The sequence below is a fragment of the Alligator sinensis genome, unplaced genomic scaffold (genome assembly GCF_000455745.1).
Source record: "Alligator sinensis unplaced genomic scaffold, ASM45574v1 scaffold109_1, whole genome shotgun sequence".
NCBI classification, from domain to species: Eukaryota; Metazoa; Chordata; order Crocodylia; family Alligatoridae; genus Alligator; species Alligator sinensis.
In genome coordinates this window covers 3,027,481-3,052,460 of record NW_005841852.1, presented here as the reverse complement: position 1 = coordinate 3,052,460, position 24,980 = coordinate 3,027,481, and the positions used below count along the sequence as shown (strand labels likewise).

Here is a 24,980-nt window from a genome sequence, read left to right as displayed (position 1 = left end):
CTGCTTCCCATAAATTCACTCTGTGATCCAAAATGCAATTGAGGAATGTCAGCATGAACTTCTAGTTTTTAAGAAAGTCATAAATGACGCACAATAGAGGCAGACAAATAGAATGGCCACTTAGTTAAGCACACCAACCTATTTCTTCCAACAGTATATGGGCAAGTATACTGAATTGAGAGCTTGATTTGTTAAGTAAAGAAAAAAGCAAGTAATAGGGAAGTATTCTGAGGTTTCAGGCATTCAGCTGCTGTGAATTCCAGTCAAGGACTTCCTTAATAGAGCACATCCTGTCTCTGCTAGCTCTTCCCACTGACTTGACATCCACATCTTCCTCAGTAGTGAAGGACACAGACGCCTATAAACATTAATTAAAATTCTAAATTAAGCCCAGAATTGAATTGGTAATCAGGGGAGGGTACAGAGCACTGGAAAGATACATTTTCATTAACATTAAGAATACTGCATTTATGCTTTGCTATTCCACAGCTGAATAAGAATGCCCAGCTTAGGAAAGATTGGCATATACAAGGAAGCCAGAAACTGGGCTGAACAAAAGTTGCAGGTGCATTACTGGATTCCTTAAACCAGCAAATGTCAATAGTCTCCACTTACTTGCCAGAATCACTCCACCAGACTTGAGGAGAGCAATGGCAAGCACAACAGAATACATCCAGCAAACTGAAGATAAAAGGCACCCACTATATATGGCTACATTGCAGCTTCCAGTAGACTAAAATCATGGAAAAGTTTCCTCTCCACAACGCACCCACTGGATGAAAAGCCAACAGCCACATGAAAAAAATGCAGCACGCATGACTACAGATGACCCAGGAGGGAGTTAGAATGAATATCAAAACTGCCAAACATTTCTCTGAAGGTGAGAGCTTGATTGGCCAAGATGGAGAAGCGTGAACAGCCTCCAAACAGGGACTGGTAAATTCTTAAAGTTAGCATGCTACTGTGGAAATACTCTAATGACAAAAACACCATGTGCAAATGTAGAGAAAACTTTCAGACTATAGAACACCTACTGGGGTCTCCCCGTGTATAGGGGAACCATACATCAATGAGGACCTCGCTAAGATTGAGCAATGGTATGTGCCATTATTAGACTCAAATTTGCACATGGTGACAGGATATGAACAAATGATTAGCTAGTCTTAGCTCCTTCCTGGGTGTTGGCAATGGCAGTTGGATTATATCTCATAAAATAATGTGTGAAGAAACTAATTTGGACAATGGATTTGCCTTGTCCTTGTTTCAAGGGCAGATCTACCAAAACTAAGTTTATAGACAGCTACAGAGAAGGTATGGAGACTCTGCAAAACCACTAGGTGCTCTTGAGACTCTCTGCAAAATCACATGAGCCTCTGCATCCCCCCCCCCGAGAGCCACTCTAATTAAAGCATCCAGAGTGTCTCTTGTATCAGCTTCCCCGCACTTCAAAATGGCAGTGAGGGCACTTTATCGAAAGCTTGTCAAATGGAGTGCAGTAATTACCACACTCCAGCAGACTCAGTTCACTCTGTAATTATACAGTGCATCTGAGCAGCCTTGCTGCTCATGGATAGGCACCCTAGGGAATCAAGAAATACAGTATTTTGCTATAATTTATCCATAGCCTCCGGTAGGTTCCATGGACTGTAAAGTTTGAAGTTTCAGCGGATGTTCACAGTCTCCTGTCCCTTAGTGATTCCTTTGGAACGTCCAAACTGGTCTTTTGTTCGTAATCAAGCAGAATTGTTTTTGGAGTCAATGTTATGGAAATTAAATAAGCACCAAGTAAAAACTGAGTAAGGACATGATGGTGTGGGCCACTAGACAATATTTTTTCTTGTAGATCGGGGTGGGCAATTATTTGGGCTGGGGGATTTTGGTGAGCCATTGTGGGTTGGGAGGAGGTAGAGGGGTGGTGCTGACCCAGCCTAGCACAGTAGGGGAGTTTGCTGACCCTGCCTTGGTGGAGGTGGGGGGGCAACTGATCCTATCTGGCTCAGGCCCATCTGCCCCACACTCACCACCAGTGGCACCAGCTGGAGCAGGTGGGCAGTACGGAGACCAGCGCCTGCAGGCAGGGCACGCTCAGTTGGTGGATGGAATGGGGCCACGGGAGGGCAGGGGGTGGTGTCCAGGAGCAGGATGGGTGGGCGGGGGGCAGGGTGGGGGCTAGGATTACAGGGCAGTTACAGTGCAGGGCAGAGCCATGATCCCATCCCTGCATGTCCCTGTACTGTCGCTGCCCCCATCCACTCGTCCTACTTCTGAACACCGCTCCCAATATTCATGGATCCCTCTCAGACCCCATGAGTCTCAATCAAGGTTTCCCACTAGGTGGGCCCTCTTGGTCCACATGTGCCACCTCAAAGGCACCCATTGCCTTATGGGTTAATCATGACCTCCATCCTCTCTTGTAGCTGTGCTTATGCCTCACAAGTGTAACAACCAACCAGTTCAGTGGGTCCTGGACCCTCGTCTCCAGCCCGCTCTGGGCTGTGGGCCCTGTTACCTTGTCTCTGGCCCCCTCTGGGTTGTGGGCCCCTGGCTTGGCCCTTCTCAGTCACTTTCCTACCACTTACCCTGCCCACCAGCAGGCTCAAGCCTCATGTGCATTTCTGGCACTACTGGGACCTCCTGACCTTCTCTATAGTCCCAAAACTGGTCTACCGGTTAAGATTTAAACCCCAAACCTAAGTGCAGTGGCTACAACTTATTTCTCTAAGCACACTGGCTATTTTCTGAAATCCCCCTCCATACTGAATCTAATCCTCTTCCAGCCCTCAGCTCCTTGCTGACATCTCTCAGGGAGAGCAGGATCTCAGGTCGGTCTCTCATCAGCAGGCATCTTACTGCAGAGCTCCGTGAACAGACTGACTGCCCTAGCTCTGGTCTGGATTTATATGCCATCCAAGCCCTGCCCCTATCTGGTCAGACAACTCCCTGGGCCATCTGCAGGTGCCCTCTAATGAACTTTGCTTACTCACCTTCAGGGTAGCCTATAGCAGCAGACCTAGCAGTTGTCTTGCCTTGTTTCCAACACAAGACTGTTTTGTACTAATGCCAGGAATCTCCTAGTATTACAGTATGTTTCTTGCTACTTCCCCAGGTTTCTCTACTATTGTACAATTGCTGTGCAACTAGCACAACAATAGGCACTTCCCATTTATGGCCTCTGGCTGTCTATTTCTTTATAGCTAGCCCCACTCTTGATTGCCTAAGCACAATTTTCTCTTATTTTCCTCTCTGTTACAATACCATAATGTAAATATTCAGTAAATCACTGCCTTTTTCTAAGAGGGATTGTAAGAAAACAATCTAACCCAATAGGCGTTACAACAGAAAATAGTCAAGCATCCACTTGATGGTAAATGTCACCTCTTCCGACTCACCAAACCCAGAAATGAGCCACTCTCAAGCACTCCAGAGACAGAAATCTTGAGAGTCAGCAGAGCGGAATACCTTCTGGGCAGCTTTACTGCCTCATTCCTTGGTTTGGCATGTGCTTCTCAGCAGCACCATTGAGAATATTGTGGAAGTGGCATTAACAAAACACTTTGTACCCCATTTCATTTCTTGGCCACTCTTCAATGAAAACAACTGGTCATGCAGGAATGTGGTAAACAGCATTAATTATGAAAGCTATAATCAGAATGAAAAAGTACAAAGTTATAGAGATTGTATCCCTTATATCAGTGATCCCAAGTTTCACTGACCCCTGGGCAAAAACACTGAGCAGGCAACATCATACTGTTCTCTCCCCATCAGCCTTAGGTTTAACTTTATTTCCTGTGTCTGTGAGCAATTTCCTGGGCCTGCTGTGGTTTGAGGATCATTGCCCAAGATGAAAAGTCAGTAGTTTCATCCAGTAAGACACTTCAAAGCATGGGCGGCACACCATGACATCATAATTGATGTGATATCTGTTCTCATGGTTACTGTGTCTTTGGAACACCTTGAAGTATCTATAGTTTTATTGTAGTTGCATTTGTAATATCCTTTGTGTTCTTTCTATCTGTGACTACCAGGTTTGTGGTTATTCTTCATCAGGCCTTTTATTATGGTTAAACCATGGATAGATCTTTCTAAATGCATGTTCCTAGCTCATTGTCTAAGATCTGATTGTGCTTAATCACAGATATATCTTGGGAAATTATGGTACACCGCAGGCAAGGAACCAAGCATGTGTACATAAGGTTGAATATAGTACCATTGCTACTGTTGTGTTAGGGATGGTGTAGGTTTGGAGACAGTATCTGCATCTGAGTTGCGTTTTTTCAAGTAAATAATTTCACCTGAAAAAATGAAAAGGAGAGGATCACTGTCTACCACTAAGTCTTTTTAACGTGTTAACTTAAGAAAGAGGCATCTAGGACTTTAGGGAGAGGCAAACTTATTAGGACTTTAGGGAGCTTCTGGGCTTCCATGGCTGTTGAGAGATGTTCATCAATGGGTTGAGATTCATGCTTAAAGTATTCTCCTTGACTTAACTATTACACCTGTGCGAAGTGGCTAGTATTTGCTTCGGATTTGGCCAATTTGGGGGACAGTGATTCAATTTGGTGATTTGCATAAATTGCATAAAACAATTTTGCTAATTTCAGTGCTCCTTTAGTAATTAAGCTTTGCTTTTTCATGTCAGAGTTCATTCAATGACTTTCTTTCCTAAGTGAGTGCAACAGCAGTTCTTCTACAGTGTGTTTAATTGGCTACATGCCAGCTGCTGACCAGCACCTGTTGCCACCAGTCCCCATGAATTAAAAATGACCACTAGGATTGTTGAAAACACTGAAGTAAACAAGGCATTGGTTATTCAGTCTCCTGGATTTTGGAAAGCACTGATTTTGTTTGAATAACAATGGCTGAAGCAGCTGTGTTTCCTTCAAAGGAGCCTGAAGGTTCTGGCATGTCCATGGCTGAGGTTCCAACTATTAAAGACATAGAGCAGCTTTTGAATACTGGGCGCCCTTCTTGTAATCATGTTGATGAAGTATGGCCTGACCTCTTTTTAGGAGACCTGTAAGTATAACTTTATTGAATGGCTCAGTAAACTTTAACAGCAGTACTGTATTTTTTGCCTCTTTCAACCTGTTCCATTTCTTGTATTTGTACTTCTTATTAACAAGTGCTGCATTTAGCAACTTTGTTCTTTATCTAGTGAAGATGTTAATACTGCAGGCCCTAAAATCAATTTTAGGTAAAATTCTTCCTGGGATCATTGATTGTAATACAGTTCCAAGAAACAATTCATTATAATTATATGCCATATAAAAAAGACTAAAAACAAATGAGACAACTTTTCCTACTCTGCCAATATCTCTTTGTTACTTTGTTTGTCTTTTTCATAGAGTTACAGCTCACAACAGGTTTGGTTTATGGAAGATGGGCATCACTCATGTTCTAAATGCTGCCCATGGTACAATGTTCTGCCAAGGAGGACATGACTTTTATGGCACTACTATTGACTACTATGGTGTACCAGCCTATGACCTTCCGGACTTCAATATTAGCCAATATTTTTCATCTGCAGCAGAATTTATACATAAAGCCTTGAACACACCTGGAGGTATGGATTTACTGATGATCACTTTTAGATGTTAAATTACATACTACTTTGGCAGGATGGCAGGATATTTGAAAGGAGATATATGTGCACTCCTAGGATGCATCCCCACATGGAGAGGCATGCACTTGCAGCAGCAAAAAAGTAGTGGCACAAAATTGTACAGCTGCTTTTCACCACTGCACATGCCCCTGCATATGTGGTCTAGGGAAGGGGTTCCCAAAGTTTTTATGCCACAGCTTGGCAAACCACAGTCCAGCAGTCATAGCTGACCGCAGCCAGAATTTCTGGCCAGAAGACAGGTAAGGATACCCCCACTCCCCCAACGGGAGGGTGGGCCAAATCCTGCGCTGCCACAGGCCCCGCAGAAGGAGCCGCAGCCTCTCTGCCTGGCTCTGGGGCAGGGAGGCCACAGTTTGCAGTCTGCGGCCACTTCTGGTCCAGCAGCCGACCGTGCTGCGGACTGGCAGCCAACCTGCCACAGCCCGGCCCAGGGCCATGGCCCAGGGATTGAGAACCCCTGGTCTGGGGCAAAAGGTTCCACTTCAGGAAAATGCTTTTCCCTGTTCCTCCTGACTCCCAGCATGCTGGAGGAGCTGGGGTGAAAGCAAAGGAGGGGAGATGCTCTGGCTGGCAGTCAAAGTGTCCCCCAGAAGGGCTGAGCCTCTGTGTCTGCCAGCACATGCTCCTGTAGTGTGCACCACACCACTTCTTTTCAGTGTTATTTTTTTTTTGCAACCGGGATTTTCAGGTAGCAAGTTTTGCTCCCACAACGCAAATTTGCAGTGTGGGCCACATTTTAACATGCTGTGTGTAAGGTTTGTGGCACCACAAACCGTACATGCCTGAACATCTGGATCCAGTCTTGATTACCTGCTAAACACTCGTCCCAATGTTTAAGGATAAGCAAAATCTGTGCTCAAGCATATCGTGAACAATTTCTTAAGGTGATCTCTTTTATTGGACAAAGTATGTAGTTGGGATAAAGTTGGACAAGCTTTTGAATGCAAGGCCTTCTTTGTCAGGTCCTTGCATTTGAAAGCTTGTTCAACTTTATCCCATCTACAATAAAAGCTTTGGTATCCGGCACCCACAGGGAATGGAGGGTGCTGGATAACAAAACATACCGGATAACTGAGCGGCCCGAATAGGCGTCTTTGCCCTTACAAGCCCTTACATGTCAGCTAACAGAGCATACCAGCTTGTAAGGTGCCGGTTAACACAGCTTTTGCTGTACATATTTGGTCCAATAAAAGATATCACCCTAAGAAATCGATGCCTCAGGCATATAGATACACACATACAAGAACCGACAGAACCAAGAAATAAGAGCAAAGGTCTGGAGAAATTGAGAGGCAGAAAATAAAGGAGACCAAATAAAGCCAAAACATTTAGAAAGTAAGCCTGAGTAAAAAGAACAAAAAAATGAATATCTAAAATGAATACTAATAGTAGAAGAATGAACACCAATGATTCCTGAAGAGTATGGAGAAATTATGCTTAATGATTAGGTAAATAAAGAACAAGGGAGAGCATAAGGGCAACATAGTCTGAAAAGAGAGTTACAAAATTAGTCCACCCTTACTTTATTTTAAGCCTGTTCTTAAACACTGACTTGGCCTGAGCCCCTTTGGATGTTATTCATTTTTCTGTGTGGAAAGCTCACAGGCATGGTCCAAGTATCACATTGTCCATGATTCTATTAGAACTCATAGGTTAGTAAGGCTGGAAGGGATTTCAAGAGACCACTTAGTCCAATCACAGATTGAACCTGCAACCCTAGTGTTATTAGCACCATTCTCTAACCAGCTGAGCTAAATCACTGCTACAACTACTTCATCCAACAACACCTTGGAAGAAGTAAGCAACCTCACCATACTGGTTGCTACTAAATTACCTAAAGCAAATTCTCTGACAAGCCCATTTCAATTAATTTATTTATTTTATTAGAGCTCACAAGCAGCCTTGGCAGGTCCAACCTTTTGATACCTTTGTATATGTTAAAAAAAATACTTAAAAAAAATAATGGTATATGTGTAAAGGAACTAAGTCCTGATCCTGCAACCCTTACTCATATGAAAAGACATATTCATTGCAAAAGAATGCCTTACTTCTTGCATAAGGGAGGACAGCAGAATTTGACCTTGAAAAATATGTACAGCGTTAGTGTATTATACAAAGAATAATGAAGAACTGTACCTCTAGTCACTACTGTACTAAAAGAAAGTAATAATTATCTAATGGCACAGAGGGCCATACCCTAGCTGATATAAATTGGTAGTTCTCTAGTGACTGGAGAGAACTACAGCAATTTGAGGTGCTATTCCCAAACAAGAAGGACCGTGCATCAAGGCAAACTGTTGCACAGAAATAAGACTTCTATTTGTCTTTCTGATTAATGTTTGTACCATCCTTCTATGCCCACTTCTACAACCCCAGTTCTTCTGGCTAGCCCCTCTGAAGTCAATGGCCTGGTTCTCCCTCCATTCAGATCAGTGTAGTTTAATTGCTTCCTTGTCTTTTTTCCTTGATTTATACAAGTGTTTTATACAAGTGTAGCTAAGATCAGGTTCTATCTTGATACAACTTCTCAAACTGATAATTATTATTCATGTGAGTAAATGTTGCATAATTGGACTCCCTGTTTCTAGCAAGTTACCATATTTTCTCACATGACACACTCCCAAATAAGACGTGGACCTTGTTTCTGGGAAAGCAGAACGAAAAGAAGAGTTTTCCAGAGTTTTGTTTGCATGGAACAGAAATAGAGTCTAATATTCAGATCACTCATCCTACTTTTACTGTTCAACCAAAAGCTGCAACCCTAGCTACTGCTGAAGGTTGGTCTCCAGGGGTAGATCTACCATTTTAAAAAGAGCTAAAAACAATCTACGTGTAGTAGGCTTACCTTTTCAGGGCTTGGGTTGAGTCCCAGGCTCGAGGGTCTGCTGTTTGTTTGGTGGAGCCCGCCCACCAATCCAAAGGCAGCACAAGGGAAGCAATGCCCCACCCTTTCCCAAAGGGAGGTGGCAAGGAGCAGCTGGACCTCAGTCCAAACTGCACCAGCCAGGTCCGGAGAACTTCGGGGGGCAGGAGGGGGGGCGGGGAACTGCGGGGGGGAGGGGGGGGGGGGGGAGCCCCTGAAGAGTATAAAAGGGGAGTGTGTTCGGCACACTGGGGAGACGACGAGGGACAGCGAGGAGAGAAGAGCTCTGGCGACAGCCATCCTTGGGACCCTGTTTGAGCTTCAGCGGGTTGCAAATTGGTGCATGGGGATTAGGCTCTAGGAACTGGCTGAGGTGGCTTGAGCCTGTGAACCTGGCAAGCGGCTGGGCAGTCGGCGTGCAGATCGGCACACAGAGAGCTGACCTTGGGAACAGCTCAAGGCTGCTCGGGCATCAGGTGCGCAGGTCAGCGCATGGAAAATCACCTTGGAGGCAGCTCATGGCTGCCCGCATTAGCCCTGGCCCTAGGCCAAGTGACCGGAGCCCCACAGTGCGGCTCCACCTTTAACTAAGAGAGCCCTGCAGTGCCTGGGGACCAACCCCTTCCCCCCGAGCTCTGCCGCAGCTGCCTCTGGTGGAGAAGACGCCGCTGCCTCCCTCCACATCCCCGGCACTCATTCTCCACCTGCCTCCTGGCTCTGCCCTCCCCCGCAAATATTTGAATCTGCGAATCCAGAATTTGCAAATAGAGGGTTTCCTGTATTGGTATTGTTATTTGTAAAGGTTTAAAGTAATATTATTGTTAATTGACTTGGGTTATATAGGTTAATATCCATATGTGTTAATTGTGTCGTATTGGTTATAAGTTATTTGGTTCATATTTGTTATTATATGTGGAATATTATATATAGTACTATATGTTGTAAATATTCTATGTTTTATATTAAGTGTCTGTATTTATTCTTGTAATAAATTGTACATAGTTAAGTATTTGCTTTCGGCCTAGCTCTACAGAGAAGGGAGGAAGTCACTCTAATAGCTGACCCCTTCCTCAGCACCTTACCTGACCACCACCACTGTCATTGGAGGACAGGGCACACCCCCCAGGTGTACCCGGACTCCATAGAGGTCTGTAAAAAGACCAGGAGTAGCTAGCAGACCGCAAAAATGCCTAAAGAAAGGTTAGCTTGATTAGTGGAGCATCAAAAAGGAGAGATGGTCATGAACACCTGTGGAATGAAGAGCAAGAGCTATTAAGTCACTTGGATCCCTCAGCTGCCTGAATAAAAATGCCACTGCTTCTTGTTGTGGAGCAGGCATCAAAATGTGCTGCTTCTATTCTGGACAAAAAATGAGCTTCTCACTTAAGACAAGTGCCACAATTTGGAGGAAGCGTGCATATGTAATTTGAGTAAATACAGTATAGAATGTACATACCAGGATTAAAATGAAAGCTTTTTAACTAGATTGGTTTGTTCAGAGTATTGGGGAGGGGTGGGGGTTGGGCTTCTCTTTAATTTAAACTTTATCTGGCATATGGTTTCTCTTCCAAAAACTCACTTTTTTTCCTTTTCTTTTATCAGCAAAAATTTTGGTGCATTGTGCAGTTGGAATGAGCAGGTCAGCTACTCTGGTATTGGCTTACCTCATGATAAAACACCAGCTTTCATTGGTCAAAGCTATTGAAACAGTGAAGGAACATCGATGGATTTCACCTAATCGAGGATTTTTGAAACAACTGAGAAATTTAGACATTCAGCTAAAGCAAAAAATAGGCTGCTGATCAATGAATGGAGCAGAATAATTTTTAAGTCACTTTTTAAATGTCAAGGAATGTTTTAATGAACTTTCATTCTTCATAACCATTGCATGCATTATTAAACATTATCTAGTTACATGTTGGCAAACATTACAGTATACATGTTGGCAAAAAATAAAAAATGCAGACTGGAAAACAAAATAACCACAGCAGTCAACAGTGTGTTAAGAGATTTTTTTGATACCACAGTTCCATTAAAAGGGCACAAATCGGGCCTCATTAAACACTACCAGCTCTCTGAGTACTTCTAAGCCACAATAGGGTTGTTTCCAGGGAGCTACTACATGGCTCCATCATACAGTTTAGAGTAAATGTGTAATTTCCCTAAGCTTGGGACAGGTTTTGGATCTCTCCAAGAATTTTAACCAACTGTGCCACAGAGTTGAGGTCTCATGTATATTAAAAAATGGCTGTATACTGTAATCAGATCCCTTCATTTGGCTACATTTGCAGTCTAGGCAGAACAACATATGTCTCACTGTGTTTCCTACCTTCCATGATGCTGAGAGCTACTCAGAAGTGCGCCCAGTACACACAAGTTTCAGAAACAATCAAGATTCACTCTTTAGAGAATGCAAAGCCCCCGACTTGCTTGCTTGAAGTCCTGTATCTGCAGAACAAACATGATTGGAGAAAGTGTCCCAGTCTTATCAATTTGCTAAAACTGTCCTGATACCACTAGATAATTCAGGCTACTAAATAACTGCTGAAGAGTGATAACTTGGATGCTGCCTGATATAGGCTGTGTACACACATTCAAATAACCTGGGAGTATTTTCCCAGGTTTGTTCTTCTGGTTAAAAAAAACTTACCCAGAGCCATATGTACAGCCATCCGAATACTGAGGCCCTGAAGAGTATAGAGCGTGCAGTGCTGAACCCATGCAGCCAGTGGAGGGGCCCTGTGCACACATCTCAGTGTGCTTTGAAGTTTTCCTTAGTCAGCCCAGCTATAGGTGGTAGCTGTGCATAGGATAACCCTGATTAGCCAGCCCAGATGGCCCATGGTCAGCCTATGTTGTCAGCACGTACAGACATTTGGTCTCCCAGGAGAAACTCTTCTGGAAGTGATTTAACCCTCTTTGTGCCCAGGTTATTTTTCTCCTGGTGTGGCCATTTTTACTCTGGAAGAAAAAGTCTGAACATCTGTATACTTGTGGTTTCTCCTGGGAGAGCAACAACTCTCCTAAGAGAAACTGAATGTCTGTATAAGGCCATAGTGATCCATACTTATGTAAACAGTTTGCAGCAAAGGATTCAGCAAGATTTATAACATTTTTATCTTTTAATACACACACAACCTCTCAACTGCTTTACAACATTATCTCATTTATTTGCATCACCATGAGTATCAAGTGTTAAATGAACTCCCCATGTCATTGCAAGTTTGTTGCAGAGATAGAATTAGGACACCAACATTTCCAGTACCCTCTCCTGCATTGATGCTATCACTGAACTACACTTCCTCTCAATGCAGTGATGAAGAGTGAATTTCTTTTCATCACCTCCCTTTTCAATTCTTCCCCATCCCATTAACAGATTCCGTAGCTCCTCATAGCTTTAACCAACACAAGCAAGCCTACTATCTCACATTCATCGAAGGCATGTGCTAGAATATTTCCAAGTCCTTTCCACCAGCTTCTCCTTCAGTTTATTCCTGATTTCCAGCTTGACCCCTGATTATAGGACTCCTTCCTGGCTCTTTTTCCAAGGGCAGTGACAGGAATTGGTAGCAGAAAAGGTATTCAAGGTTAATACCCTTCGCTAAAACATGTGCCTGTCTCGCCTTCCAGTGCTGAAAATCTTCCTTCAGTCTGCACTCAAGTGTTCTTGCCACACAACTCTGATGCCTTGTCTATATTTAGAGTTTTACTGGTTGAACTTTAAATCAGCTTAAAAATCAATTTAGGCAAACCAGAACAAAATCCTGTGTGAACACAATTTTATTTTAACCTGGTTTATATGAAAATAGCTTAAACTCAGTCAGGTTCTAAATTAATTTAAACCAAGAGCTTAGCTAAATCAATATGAACCAGGTTTAGAGCCAATTAAGTGCATCATTATTTTTTTTTTAAATCATGCTTTTATTTAGAAGTTTAATGTTTATTTAGCACTGTTTAATGGAGAAAAGAATTTTCACACTACAGCTCTATCTGGAAATTATCCAGTTACCTTGTGATGAACTCTGAAGCAAAACCAACTCCATTTTTGCCCTTTGCTAATAATAGGATAATCAGATAGTTTTATAAATGTTCCCCAACTAAATTATATAAATGCACTTCTCATTTATTTTTTTCACTCGAGTCATAAGATCTGATCAGTTCTTCCTATTTGTCAGAAGAGATTTTCAAGGATCTTTGGAGGACTTGAGTAGCAGTAACCAATGAGTGGTACTTCTTATCCACAGCTTTGGGAGATTTTGATTCTTGGAATCTGAGACATGAATCCTGATTCATCCCAGCATTTACACATGTGTTTTGACTTGTCCATAGCTTTCCTAGCACTTCACTGAATTACATCACAGATTTATATGACAGGATTTTTCAGACTTCAAAATCTTGCCAAGCAGCTCTGCAGAAAAGAGGAAGTGAAGACATCATTGCAAAAACAGCAGAAAAATGTTTAAGAAATAACATCTTTAAGACAGTCTTTATACAGCACAAAGGAGCAGAGAGGGATATTGTTTTTGCTTTGAAGTTCTCCATTATGGTTAATGGGGATTTATATGAGTTAATGTGTCATAATAATTTATATCTCACTCACATTACAATAGAATGCAGTCTTTAAGCTGTTTGAAGAGACGGCCTTGAAAAATATAATGTGTGTGTGAGGGGAATAAAGTACCTTAATGGCTTTAGGCTGGGCAAAATTAGACACATGTGAGTGAAATTAATGGATGTTCCTGGCAGGATAATGCTTTGCATGCTCCCAAACATCTGTCCCACAAAGTCACAGCTGCAGAAGCTGTTCCTGTCATAAATTAATGCCTGCTGTCATGGATATCGCTGATCCTGTGAGAGAACTGTTTTATGAGTGGGACAGATGAGAAGTACAAAGCAGAGCTGAGCAGGTCTGGCATCCTTGCCAGCAATGCAATGTTAATGTTCTTGTCGCATAAGAATTACCTGCAATGGACAGAATAGGTCAGCTAGAAAATGTGCCCTGCTTTTCAACATAGTCTGTGTTTCCAGTTTGCTCAAATAGGAATCCCATCCTTATCTGTATCCAGTATTACCATATTCCAGGAATAGCTCTGCTAGTGGAATAAGGCACCAATCAAGAAGAATAAGGATGTCAGAATCAGGCGCTTATGTTTTGAAACACAGTTTACCAGGAAAATAAACTTTCACCAATCAATCATGACCACCTGTGGTTCAGGTGGCAACTATGCATTAGAACCCTGCTACTTTCCATTAGTAAGTGGAAGACCTGCTCAGGTAAATGACTGAGCATTGCAAATTAGCAGACAAGTGAATAGAAACCACAAATATGCTATGCTATAAAATGCGCTTTGTTCAAATGGGTCTGAATTTCAAAAGTATCTAAATAATTTTGGAACCATAGTCCCACTGGAAGTTCAGAGAGGGTCAGATTTTTAAAAGCATTTAGACATGTATACATGCCGACAGGAGCCTAATGAGATTTTTCAAAGCCCCTTGGAATTAATCTTTTTATCATTAGAAAGCAGGAGCACTGCTGAATTCCCCACAACGTATCTGTTTGCATTATGGGTGCCTGAATACTTCAAAAAATGTAGCCCTTTGGCACTTTTGATAATTTCTCCCACAGGGCCTAAGCCATGAGAGGCTGGCAGCCCTCCACTCCAGAGGCATAATTACCACAGTCTGCACCCTGGGATTCCTTCCTTCCCCCAGTAAGGAGGCCCCTAGAGCTGCTAACCCCACTGCCAATGAAATTATTGAACACAGTATTTGCCTTTCCAATCACAGCCTCACCTAAGAATTCTCTTTCGTCCATGTATTCCCTTTTGTTTACTTAAGCATGCCCACATTTTACTGCACCCAGCTAAGTATTTGGATAAAGGAATCCAAATCTAAAATGGAAGGCTAGGAGGGACTTATTCTATAAATATAGAGAATATATATATTCTCTATATTTATATAGAATAAGTCCCTCCTAGGATTGGGGTTACATTAGAGGGATGAATCAGGACCACATAGAGCAGAGGTGGGCAAAATATGGCCCATGGGTGAGATCCAGCACACCAAAGCATTTTGTTCAGCTCTCAGTGTGTCCCTTGGCCCTGCCTGGCCCAAGCACAGGGAGGAGCCTGAGCCATGGTCCCACCACCCCCAGGCATGCAGTGGGGCTGGGACAGTGCAGTGACTGGACATCATTTCCCCGCAGTGGCTCCTTCCAGCTGCTGCTGCCAGACCCAGCCCACTGCCCAGGTATCCCAGCCTGTTTGTCCCCCCCGCCCCACAACCGCTGAGAGTGGGACCTGCACAAGCAGGGTGCACAGCTGGGCAGGTGGGATGGGGCTGTGGGCGGGCAGGGAGCCACTTTTGGGAGCAGGACAGGTGGGTGGGGTGGGGGCTGGGATTATGGGGTGGTCACAGCATGGAGCTGGGACCCACAGCAGAGCCAGGATCTGCTCCCTGCATGCCCCTGTGATGGGTGCTGGTTCTGTGGGTAAAGGCATGCAGGGAATGGGTTGTGGCTCTGTCTTGGGCCCCGGCCCCTGCTGGCACCACCCTATGATCCTGATGCCAGCCCTGCCCTGCATGCCCATCCCACCCCAGATGCTGTCTCTGCCCACCTGTGGCCCCATCCCAGCTTCACAGCCACACATGGACCACTTAGGGAGTTTTGGTGAGCTGTTGCAAGGGGGGCAGGGCGGGGGGAAATGTGTTAACCCAGCCCGTGACAGCTCACTAAAACTCCCTAAGTGGCTATTCAGCCAAAATAATTGCCCACCCCTGATACAGGAAGTATGTAGGGTGACATTCTACCACCCAGCACACAACTCAGGTAAACAGGTTTTATAAAGATCACCATTTGCATGCGTGCGCATGTGTGTGTGTGTGTGTGTGTGTGTGTGTGTGCACGCGTGCCTGTGCACACATGTAAGACCCAGCTGCAAGAGATTAAGTTGGTTTCTGCATTAGAGAGGAGCTTACAAGAGGCTGATCAAAATCATTCTTCTCTCTCCTGGCAGTGCATAAGTTCAGGACTGCCTAACCACCATTATTTTCTAGGCAATCTGAAAGTTTCTTAAAGGAAGTATGGATTATCTCAATTATGATGCATGTCAGTTGTACTTTGCTAGACTTCAGGAGCCAGAGGTTAAAGTCACAGGTGATAGGCTACACACTCCTCTGGTGATAAGAAGGTTCGGTTTTATTCCGGGTTCAATTACTTTAGCAAAGCTCATTATTTTCTTGGGGAGAGGGTAAAATTAAACAAACCAGCATTATATGTATAACAGAGGCTATTGTTTCTTAATGTTTCTACTACAGAGAAAGTCAATATAAATTACCTGGGGAAACTTTATTTTGTAAATCTCTCTAAAATGAACAGTGTCTTAGTTTACTAACCTGTTGACTACTCTTATTACTAGTACCAGTCACATCTGGACAGTAACACTGGTATTGCATCTCTCTGCTGGAATATAAAGACACATAATTTATAAATAGATCCGGCTGTCCCTGGAACCTACATACTGTCAACCTTGGGATGCAGTACTACATTTTAATTAATACTTGTTTATTGCATAATTTTATGTTGCATTAGTTAAGGTTACTGCCTTTCCTTTCCCACTACTGGTATGGTACTGAGTTAATTTGGGAAAATAAATAAAGGCTTAGCCTATTTAAAGACATCCACCTGTTTAGAAACATCAACTGCCCACCAAGAAAGCATAGTTCAGCAAAAGCTCTACTGCAAATACTGAGGCAAGTCTCTGACAGGCTCGTGGCCATCTAAGTCAATATATGCCAATGGAGCAGTCAGGGTCTGAAGAGAGTCAGAACTTTTCAATCCATGAACGCTTCAAACCTGACATTCCTTCTATCAGAGAGCTGGAATGTATTTTGGACAGCTGCAGGATGGAATTAAACCATGTGGATGAAGTATGGTCTAATCTCTATATAGGTGACATGTAAGTGTTATTTACAGCTGACCTATTCTTTAGGATATACAGCATATGGTAATCTATATTGTCCAACTGTTTTACTTGGCTGTATTGGATAAACAACTTAGCAGTCTTAAAGGAGACCTCCTGAATAGAACAGGGGAGACTAAAATAGCACAAAATCAAAGTGACAAATATTTCCCATCTGGAATATTATCCCTATTATTTTATTTTACTTAACTTATAATTATTTAAGAAATGGATTTTACAAATACTCCAAACCTTATCATATTGGTGTGTATATCACTGAGACTTGAAAAAAGAAAAAATGTTCTTCAAAAGTAGACAGCTCTACTATCCACACAATTTGTTTTTCAGCAGAAAGGCCATTTTCAGTTTAAACCAATGCAATATTCTAGGACTTGTTTGCCACGCACACTGATTTCAGCTAAAAAATATGGCCACTTAAATTAAATTGGGCCCATTAATAAAATTTGTGTCTAATGGAAGCTATTTTTGAAATATTTTTTCACTCTTACAGAGGTGGAGTAGCTACAATATTCTTGTATGTTGATTCAGCAAAGCACCTGACACATGCTTACCTTTAGCAAGTTCTTTAGTAGTACGAGGCAAATGGAATGTAAGAACATTTTAAAAGTTATACGAGTACTTAAGCAGTTTCCTGAATCAGCACCTTAAATATGAAGATGGGTTTACAAGAAAAAGCTTCAGTTCAACTCCTTCCTCCAGTGCCCTACAAAATAAATTTCCTGAACTCTTGCACGCAGCATCTTACCTTTGGAAAAGGTTAGTACAACTGAGAAAAAAATGGAAACTTTCCCCACAAAGTATCCAACATGCGCTTTTCTCAAGGTTGCAGTAATTCTTTGAAGTGAAACTATTTTGGCTCCAATGCTACTGGAACCTCACTTTTAACCTTAATCAAGTCTTTTGTTTAATAATACGCTGAAAAGAACTTACCTTCAGTTATGTAAAGATATACCAGTTCTTATAGTTCCTTATGCTTTTTGTACAAACATAGCCTACTGTCATTTAGAAATATGATGATGCTTAGTAGGGCTCTTTTTCTAGTAAAGTGTGTTCCGTGTTCATAACTTCATGTTCAATGCTAATGCGATTGCTCACATGCTAAGTGAAGCATATGGTTAACTATTTGCTAGAATACCATATTAAATATGAAGGCATTTGTTAAATGTCAGAGGTGGGTAAATTAGGCCCGAATCAAAAAAGTTGTTTGTACGCAAAGCTCCCAATGAAGTTAATCAGAATTCAGAACATGGAGGGGCTTTCTGGCTTGGAACCAAACTGGAAATTGTCTGCTGCCCTGGTGGGGTCCATTCCAACTTTACAAAAGTTGTGTACATAGAGCTTGTTGAGCTGAGTTCAGCATGGGTGTTTGTTTCTTTCTCTAGCCTAAGAAGGCATAGATTTATGCAAAGTAGACAAGTCTAGAACCTGTTTTTATGATTATATTTTGAAAATGAAGTCTTAATAGTGAACAGATAGAGGATAAAAAAGAAGCAAGCTTGTGTTGGGGAAATAAAAACATATGTTAAGAAATTACAACAATATTTTACATTTCAAATCTGCAAATGCAAATTAGGAGTTATAATCTGCTCCCCAAGTGTAGTCAGTTAGAGAACTGTGTAACTGAGGGCTTGTCCATAATGATGATTTGCCATAATTACTGTTGGTAGCTGGGACAAAGGAGGGGCAGGGACAGAGTAGTTAAGATGTCTCATTATGGCAAAATTAATTCAATTCTTACTCTGGACTCATGCTGAAGTCACCCCAGTTCACCCAGCCAAAAATAGGTACCTGGCTGTTCAGACTGTGCTTTCAGCTACAGAAACTTAACCATGCCAGATTGACACTTCTGAATTTTGAATTTTGGGGGGTTAATCACTGATGTTTAGCCAGCTGGACAATTCATTGTGAAGAGGCAACACAATTTGTCCTGGTGCAGGTATAACAGTAGCATAGACCTAAGAGCAGAATTCGGTCAGTTGAATTAAATGTCTGTATTATATGAAAGCAGACAGCTTGATTTGGCTCACTATGGTCTAAACTTCACTGACTTCACTGAACTTTGAATCAGGCCGTATGACTTGGAAAACACCTCTCTGGATTTTTAAATGGATCTCCCTTAACCCTCACAATTGCATTATGAGTTTTTACTTTGTAGGACTTACTCAAAAAAGGAAAACTTTGCAGAATGGATGGTGAAAGTGAAAGTCTCCAGGTTCTCCTATTACTCCCTAATTCATAGGATCTTTGTACCCCTGTTTTGCACACTCCTCTATTTTGAGCCTCTCCTTATGATTCCTAAGGGTATTCACATCCCAGATTGTGGTTTGCAGTTGTATTTTAAAGTGCTTTTATTTTGTTGAAAGGTTAGATAAATGTTGAGAGGGAAATCTTGCCTTTTGTAGAAGCACAGGAAACCAATTTATTTAAAATCATTAGCTTCCTTTTTTTGGCTTGGAAACAATATTTTCACGTGAAATGGCAAAACTCAACTAGCTGAAAATATAGCTATTACAGTAAAGAGCCAAGGTGAGCTGATCGGCTGAACAAGACCACAGATCTTAACCACTGGAGGCTGAGTAGAAAGAGAAAGTTAAAAATTTAAATCATAACAAAAACAAAACTGCAGAGGTTTTTCAAGAACAGTTAACAGGATTGTTGTCATAGGAAGTTACACACACAGTGAGAGGGGGTGCTTTTGAAAGAAACAATGTCTCTTTTCACAATAACATGCAGTTGTACATTTTCAGCATCTGCTATAAGAGCATCACAATAGCAACCTCAACTTTCTGTTTTCCACTTCGTGTATTTAACATGCACACAACAAACCTCAGAGTGTAAGGGGTATTCAGCTGCTCACAGAGTAACACACAATGAAAAAATGAAGTGCAGTGAGCTGACTGCATGGAATCTTTCACATCTCGTTCTTCATAGGTTGATAGCACATGACAAGAAGGAGCTGCGGAAACTTGGCATCACTCATGTCCTGAATGCTGCACATTCAGCATGGGGAAGCAAAGGGGACCAAGGTTTCTATGGCCCAGAAATCCATTATCATGGCATAGCTGCAGAAGATTCAACTGATTTTAACCTTCGCATGCATTTCTACCCTGCCTCCAAATACATTAACAAAGCACTGAGTGTTTTGAATGGTAAGAGCCTTTTGATGATAATCCTCCATATTTGTGTGGCCAGTTTCAACCAAGGATCACAAACTGCTTTGAAAGCATCAGCTAAGCCTTACCCAACATTGATGGGAGGGAAATATTATCTTCCTTTATGGGTAGGACCAAACTGAGGCACAGGGAGGTTTGATTAACAAGATAAAAACAAATCAGGATGTAATGACACCTAGTTTTTAAAAGTAATTCTAGGTTGATTTAACACTACACAACACACTGGAACTATTTACTTTACTGAGTATGAAAGGTCTTCCTTCTCACAATGTACTTTTAGCTAACAACAATGACAGAGATGTGCCAATAAGAGATTTACAAAAATCAGGATTTTTCTGTTTCCTTCTATCATAATTGTTTCAAGACTCCAGACAGAGAAACTAATTACTGTTCATTTACAGAAAGGATCACTGGAATTTCCTGAAGGTTAGAATACTCCACCCATCATAAATTAGGACTCTGTGAACAACTGGGCAAGGTAGAATCACCAACAGGAAGGACAGGCAGTTTTTCTACCTATGAAAAACCTTGAAGGAATCATCAGGGAGAGATTCAATCATTGATTCTGTCAGAGGCTCTGTAAACACATCCCCTGGCAACTGTAGCCACACACAGTCTCCAGGTGGCAAAGCTTATTTCTGGGCATTAATAGCCCTTATGACAGGCCTACTTTTTGTCCCCGCTGCTTCTGGGAAGATAGTCTTCCTTCAGAACCATTCACCAAAAGCTTATGGTAACCAGGAGCAAGTACCTCACAGGTGACTAATGTCTTGTAAACTGAAGTCTGACCTATTTATTTCTCATCCCCTTCCATGCTGTGCTGGAACACAAATATGCTTGCACAAGGCTAACAAGAATTTGTACCATAGTTACATCTTGGGTGCAGTACCTGTTTTAATGCCCACAAACAATATTCTAAGTACCTATAATTATCCACAGGAAATATGTGACACAGACAGCAGCTGTAACACTGAGCTTCCCTCATAGTACCCCTTCTGTATGCTTTAGTACCACTGCTAATAGAGCAATAGCTATTGCTCTATTAGAGGCTTCCTTCAAGGTTAGTCATTGGTAGGACTGCCTTCTCTTTCCTGTGGCCTGAATCCACCTTATCCAAAGGTGTAGTTAATCGGCCTGTCGAAGCGGCTAGTATTCACTTCAAATTTGGATTTGGCTGATTCGGGGGACAGTGATTTGATTCGGTGATTCGTCACTCTCCCAAATTGATTTTGCCAAATCAGCCAAATCTCCGAACTGGACAGGCCCTATCCCCATCAATGGCAGCCCTGCCCACCCCAGCTCCCAGCTCTTAAAAAAAAAGCCCTGGTCACTGGCTCCTGTCAGGTGGGGGGGTGGGGGTGATCCCCGTTGCCCCCTGCTACCCCATGCTGCATGGGGAGCTCTGCCATGAGCCCCCAACTCCCACCTGCTCTCCCAGCCCCCTGCCCCAAGGCTAACCCGCCCAAACCCAGCTCCCAGCTCTTTAAAAAAAAACGAAAAAAAACCCCCATTCACTGGCTGCTGCCAGGCAGGGGGGGGATCCTTGCTGACCCCTATTCCCCCACGCTGCAAGGGGGCTCTGCCATGAGCCCCCAGAAGCCCCAAGGCCACTGCAGCAGCTGGTGAGTGGGGGCTTTTTTTTTTTTTTAAACAGCCGGGAGCTGGGCCAGGCAGGGCAGCCATGAGGGAGGCTGGGACAGCCTGTGGGCAGCGAGCGGGGACTGCCTGAATCCCCAAAGCTCCCTGAATCAATTCAGAGGGTTTTGAATCAATTCAGACCTTTTTATTGATCTCCTGATTTGATTCAGATTCAGAGATTTGGCCGCTGAATCAAGCCAAATCTCTTCCAAATCAAGTCAGCACCCAAAGCTTTGCACAGCCCTAGTAGTTAGGTTTCTGTGGTCCATTTATTTCTCTGTCAAGACCACTAATAATGTTGCATAATAGCAGCCTAATCTACTAGGCTGTGGCCTTCCCTCCCCCTAACTTTTTCCTATGCTGGAAGACAATGGCTCTCATATCAAAATAGATTGAGGCCTTTCAGTCAAGTTGGATTCAAGGCAAAGTCCGAGAGATTAAAGTTCAGGCAGTCTATCATCATTATACTAAGCTCCCCAGCCCTCATTGTGACGCTTTGAGGAGACAAGAATGTAACTCGTATTTCTCTCTCTTTTTCAGGAAAAATCTTGGTTCACTGTGTGCTTGGTAAAAGCAGATCTGCCTCTCTAGTGCTAGCTTATCTTATGATCTACCATCACTTCTCACTAGCTGATGCTGTAGAAAAAATTATCCTGCACCGAGCCATTTTCCCAAACCGAGGGTTCCTGAAACAGCTGCAGGACCTAGACATTGAACTGCGCTACAAAATAAAATTGTGTGAGCTTTTATAACCTGAGGGAAAAGGAAAGATCAGTATTGGCTAAATACAAAGGAAGCATCCCAAACACAATCATAAAGCATAATGAAGTAAAATGATGATGAAATTAACAGGGAGCAAAACTCATGTGCCAAACTCTATCCCAGCCCTAAAAGTTGGGAAGATTTTAGATCTGGCTCTGAATTTCACATCTTGCTCCTCTCTGTTGAGTTAATTTTGGTTTGACCAACTCTGGGTAGAACTTTTTTAACTAACTTGGGCCTGCCTCCTTATTGACCCTTGATTTTCATGCTCTACCAGTCTGGGACTGTTGTAGGATTCTAGTTTCAGAGTAACCCCTCCTGAAGAAAACCCTGAATTCCTATGTCTTTTTTAGGTATAGGATGCTTTAGTTATATTAGGGAGTGGGGATTTTCAGGGAGCTTGAAGCTTCCCACTTTCCTGGAAAGTTCTGTGAATAAATGGGGTTTCTTCCCATCTCGCTGAACCCCATGGTTTCCCTCACCCTGTCGTCAAAGGGGTCATAGGAAAGCAGGGCTGGAAGAGACTACACAAGGTCATCTAGTCCAGTCACCTACTCAAGGCAGGATTATCCCTGACTAAACCATCCCATTCCTCTGCTACGTTTCAAGGCCATTGCTGCTACCCCTGTTCTAGTTCTAGTCATAAATACAGGATTATTGCTGAATTTCATCCAGTCAATTTTAGACCTTTTTCTCTGGTTTAGCCCAGTCATTCTAGCTCTTACCCTTCCCCCCATCTCCACCCCATGTCTGCAACTCCACTCAACTTGGTGTCATCTTCAAATTCACCAAGTGTACACTGAATCCCATCCTCCAAATTATTAATACAGGTGTTAAACAGATACCAGACACAGGAGACTCTGGGAAATACCACTTGATATGTACTCCCAACTAGACATTGAGCAATTGGTAACTACTTGTTGAGCATAACAATCTTCCCAGCTACGTATCCACTATACATTTCTTTAATTTAATCTGTACTTCCTCACCTTACTAAAGAGAATGTAGTGGGAGACAGTGTCAAAAGCCTTTTTAAAATCAAGGTACATCACATCTACTGCTCTCCACCCATCTACAGAGACTGTTAGGAACATAAGGAAATTAAGTTGGTCAGACTTAATCTTGGTACGGTACATCCATGCTGGCTGTTCCTGATCAACTTGTTATTTTTTAGGTGTTTAGAAATAGAATCTGTGAAGACCTGCTCTATGATCTTTCTCAGTATCAAGGTCTGACTGACTGGTTTGTAATTCCACAGGTCCTCCTTCCCCCTTTTAAAGAAAAGCACTCAAATTGCCCTATTCCAGTCATCTGGGAAGTCACCCAACCTCCATGGGCTCTCAAAATCAGTAGCCAATGGCTATAGAATTACCTCAATTCCTTCCATACTGTAAGGTGTATCCCACCGTTCCCTGCCAACTTGAAAACATCTAGCTTCTCCAAGTAATCCCTAACCCATTCCACTACTATTCTAGGTTGTTTGTGAGATGTCAAAGCTCAGCTAGCCAAAAATACAGCTATTACAGTAAAGTGCTTTAACCTACTGAACAAGACCACATATCTTAACCACTGGAGGCTGAGTACTGAGAGCTAGTTAAAAATTAAAATTATACCAAAAACAAAACTGCAGAGATTTTTCAAGAACACCAGACAGGATTGCTTTTTTTCCACTGGTATCAGCTGCATACATCTGGATACTTTCTGAAGAAGGGTGTTGCAAGTCTTTCCTAGGAGTTTTGTGGCATTATTGGAAATATGCCTTTTCCACTGTTTGTTTCCATGTCTCTAACCCTGTATATTCACTAAGGAAGCTACTTTGAAATAAACGGGCAAATGAGAGCTAGTAATTTTTGCTAATAAGCAGTTTACTTCACACACTCAAAGGGAAATTATGGCCAGGCTATAACATCTGGTGCAAACAACCTAAACAGCCTTTAAAATAAAATTCCAATGACTGACTTCTATATGCAGACTTGTATCCCAGAAGGTTCTTTTGCTCTCTGCAAGCTGATTACATCACTTCTATATGGGTATAACCAAAATTGAAACGCAGTGCCCTTTGGGGTGAAAGGTGGGCACTGCGTTTCAATTTTGGTTGCATCAGTGCAGACCTAAATTGTGCAATATTCAGGTGCAATATGAAAAAACACATTGAGAAAAATAAAACTCTATGCTGAATTTTAAGTAGGCAAATACAATTATCCATGAGAATTTGGCCAGGGCATCAGGGATAACTTCCTTTTCATATGAAAATAAAATCTCATGCTATTACAGGACAAGCTAGGCCCACTGACATTAATAGGATTTAAAGAAGAATGGTATCTCACAGGATTAGGCCTGTAATACTCATTAAACTCATAGGATGTTGTGGCCACAGTGAGAGGGGGTGCTTCTGAAGGAAACTATGTCTCTTTCCACAATGACCTACAGCTGCACATTTTCAGCATCTGCTATGAAAGCATCACAGTCGCAACCTCCACTTGGTCTTCTACTTGATGTATTAGCGCACACACAATAAACCTCAGAGTGCAATGGGCATTCAGCCCATTTCATATCTAATTCCTGGTAAGTACAATACAAGGAAGAGCTGAGGAAACTTGGCATTACTCATTTCTGTTTAGGACTACCTGTCTTCAAGACTCCAGGAAGAGAAACTAATTGCTGTTCATTTACAGGTAGGATCACGAGAATTCCCTGAGGGCTAAATGTACTCCTCCTAGGCTTCCACAAGCCAGTGAGTGAACTTTGAGGACTGAAACAGGAACAGTTTCAGTCACCAATTTTGTCAGAGGCTCCACAAACACATTCCTTGGCAACTGCAGCCACACCTAGTCTCCAAGAATGCTTACACAAGTTACAGGGGTGTAAGTTGTAGCCATGTTAGTCTAAGGACACAGGCAGTAGGCCTGTCCGAAGCAACTAGTATTCGCTTCAGATTC

The 24,980-nt window shown here is 42.5% G+C and overlaps 2 protein-coding genes across 3 annotated transcripts; both read left to right on the top strand.

The window, feature by feature from the left end:
* Positions 1–3,978: 3,978 nt before the first annotated feature.
* On the top strand, positions 3,979–11,329 carry LOC102380606 (dual specificity protein phosphatase 13-like). 2 transcript variants are annotated; one of them, XM_006016293.2, is made up of 4 exons: positions 3,979–4,025; positions 4,886–5,016; positions 5,346–5,563; positions 10,089–11,328. In XM_006016293.2, the coding sequence occupies exons 2-4, from the start codon at positions 4,904–4,906 to the stop codon at positions 10,286–10,288; spliced, it is 531 nt and encodes a 176-aa protein (XP_006016355.1). In that variant the 5' UTR covers positions 3,979–4,025; positions 4,886–4,903; the 3' UTR covers positions 10,289–11,328. The 2 variants fall into 2 exon arrangements, with proteins under 2 accessions (XP_006016355.1, XP_025068618.1); XM_025212833.1 differs by lacking the exon at positions 3,979–4,025 and having other exon boundaries at positions 4,799–5,016; positions 10,089–11,329.
* A 4,768-nt stretch (positions 11,330–16,097) lies between these two features.
* LOC102383753 (dual specificity protein phosphatase 26-like) lies at positions 16,098–23,992 on the top strand. The gene is made up of 3 exons (XM_006016305.3): positions 16,098–16,444; positions 19,400–19,617; positions 21,820–23,992. The coding sequence occupies exons 1-3, from the start codon at positions 16,278–16,280 to the stop codon at positions 22,029–22,031; spliced, it is 597 nt and encodes a 198-aa protein (XP_006016367.3). The 5' UTR covers positions 16,098–16,277; the 3' UTR covers positions 22,032–23,992.
* Positions 23,993–24,980: the final 988 nt, after the last annotated feature.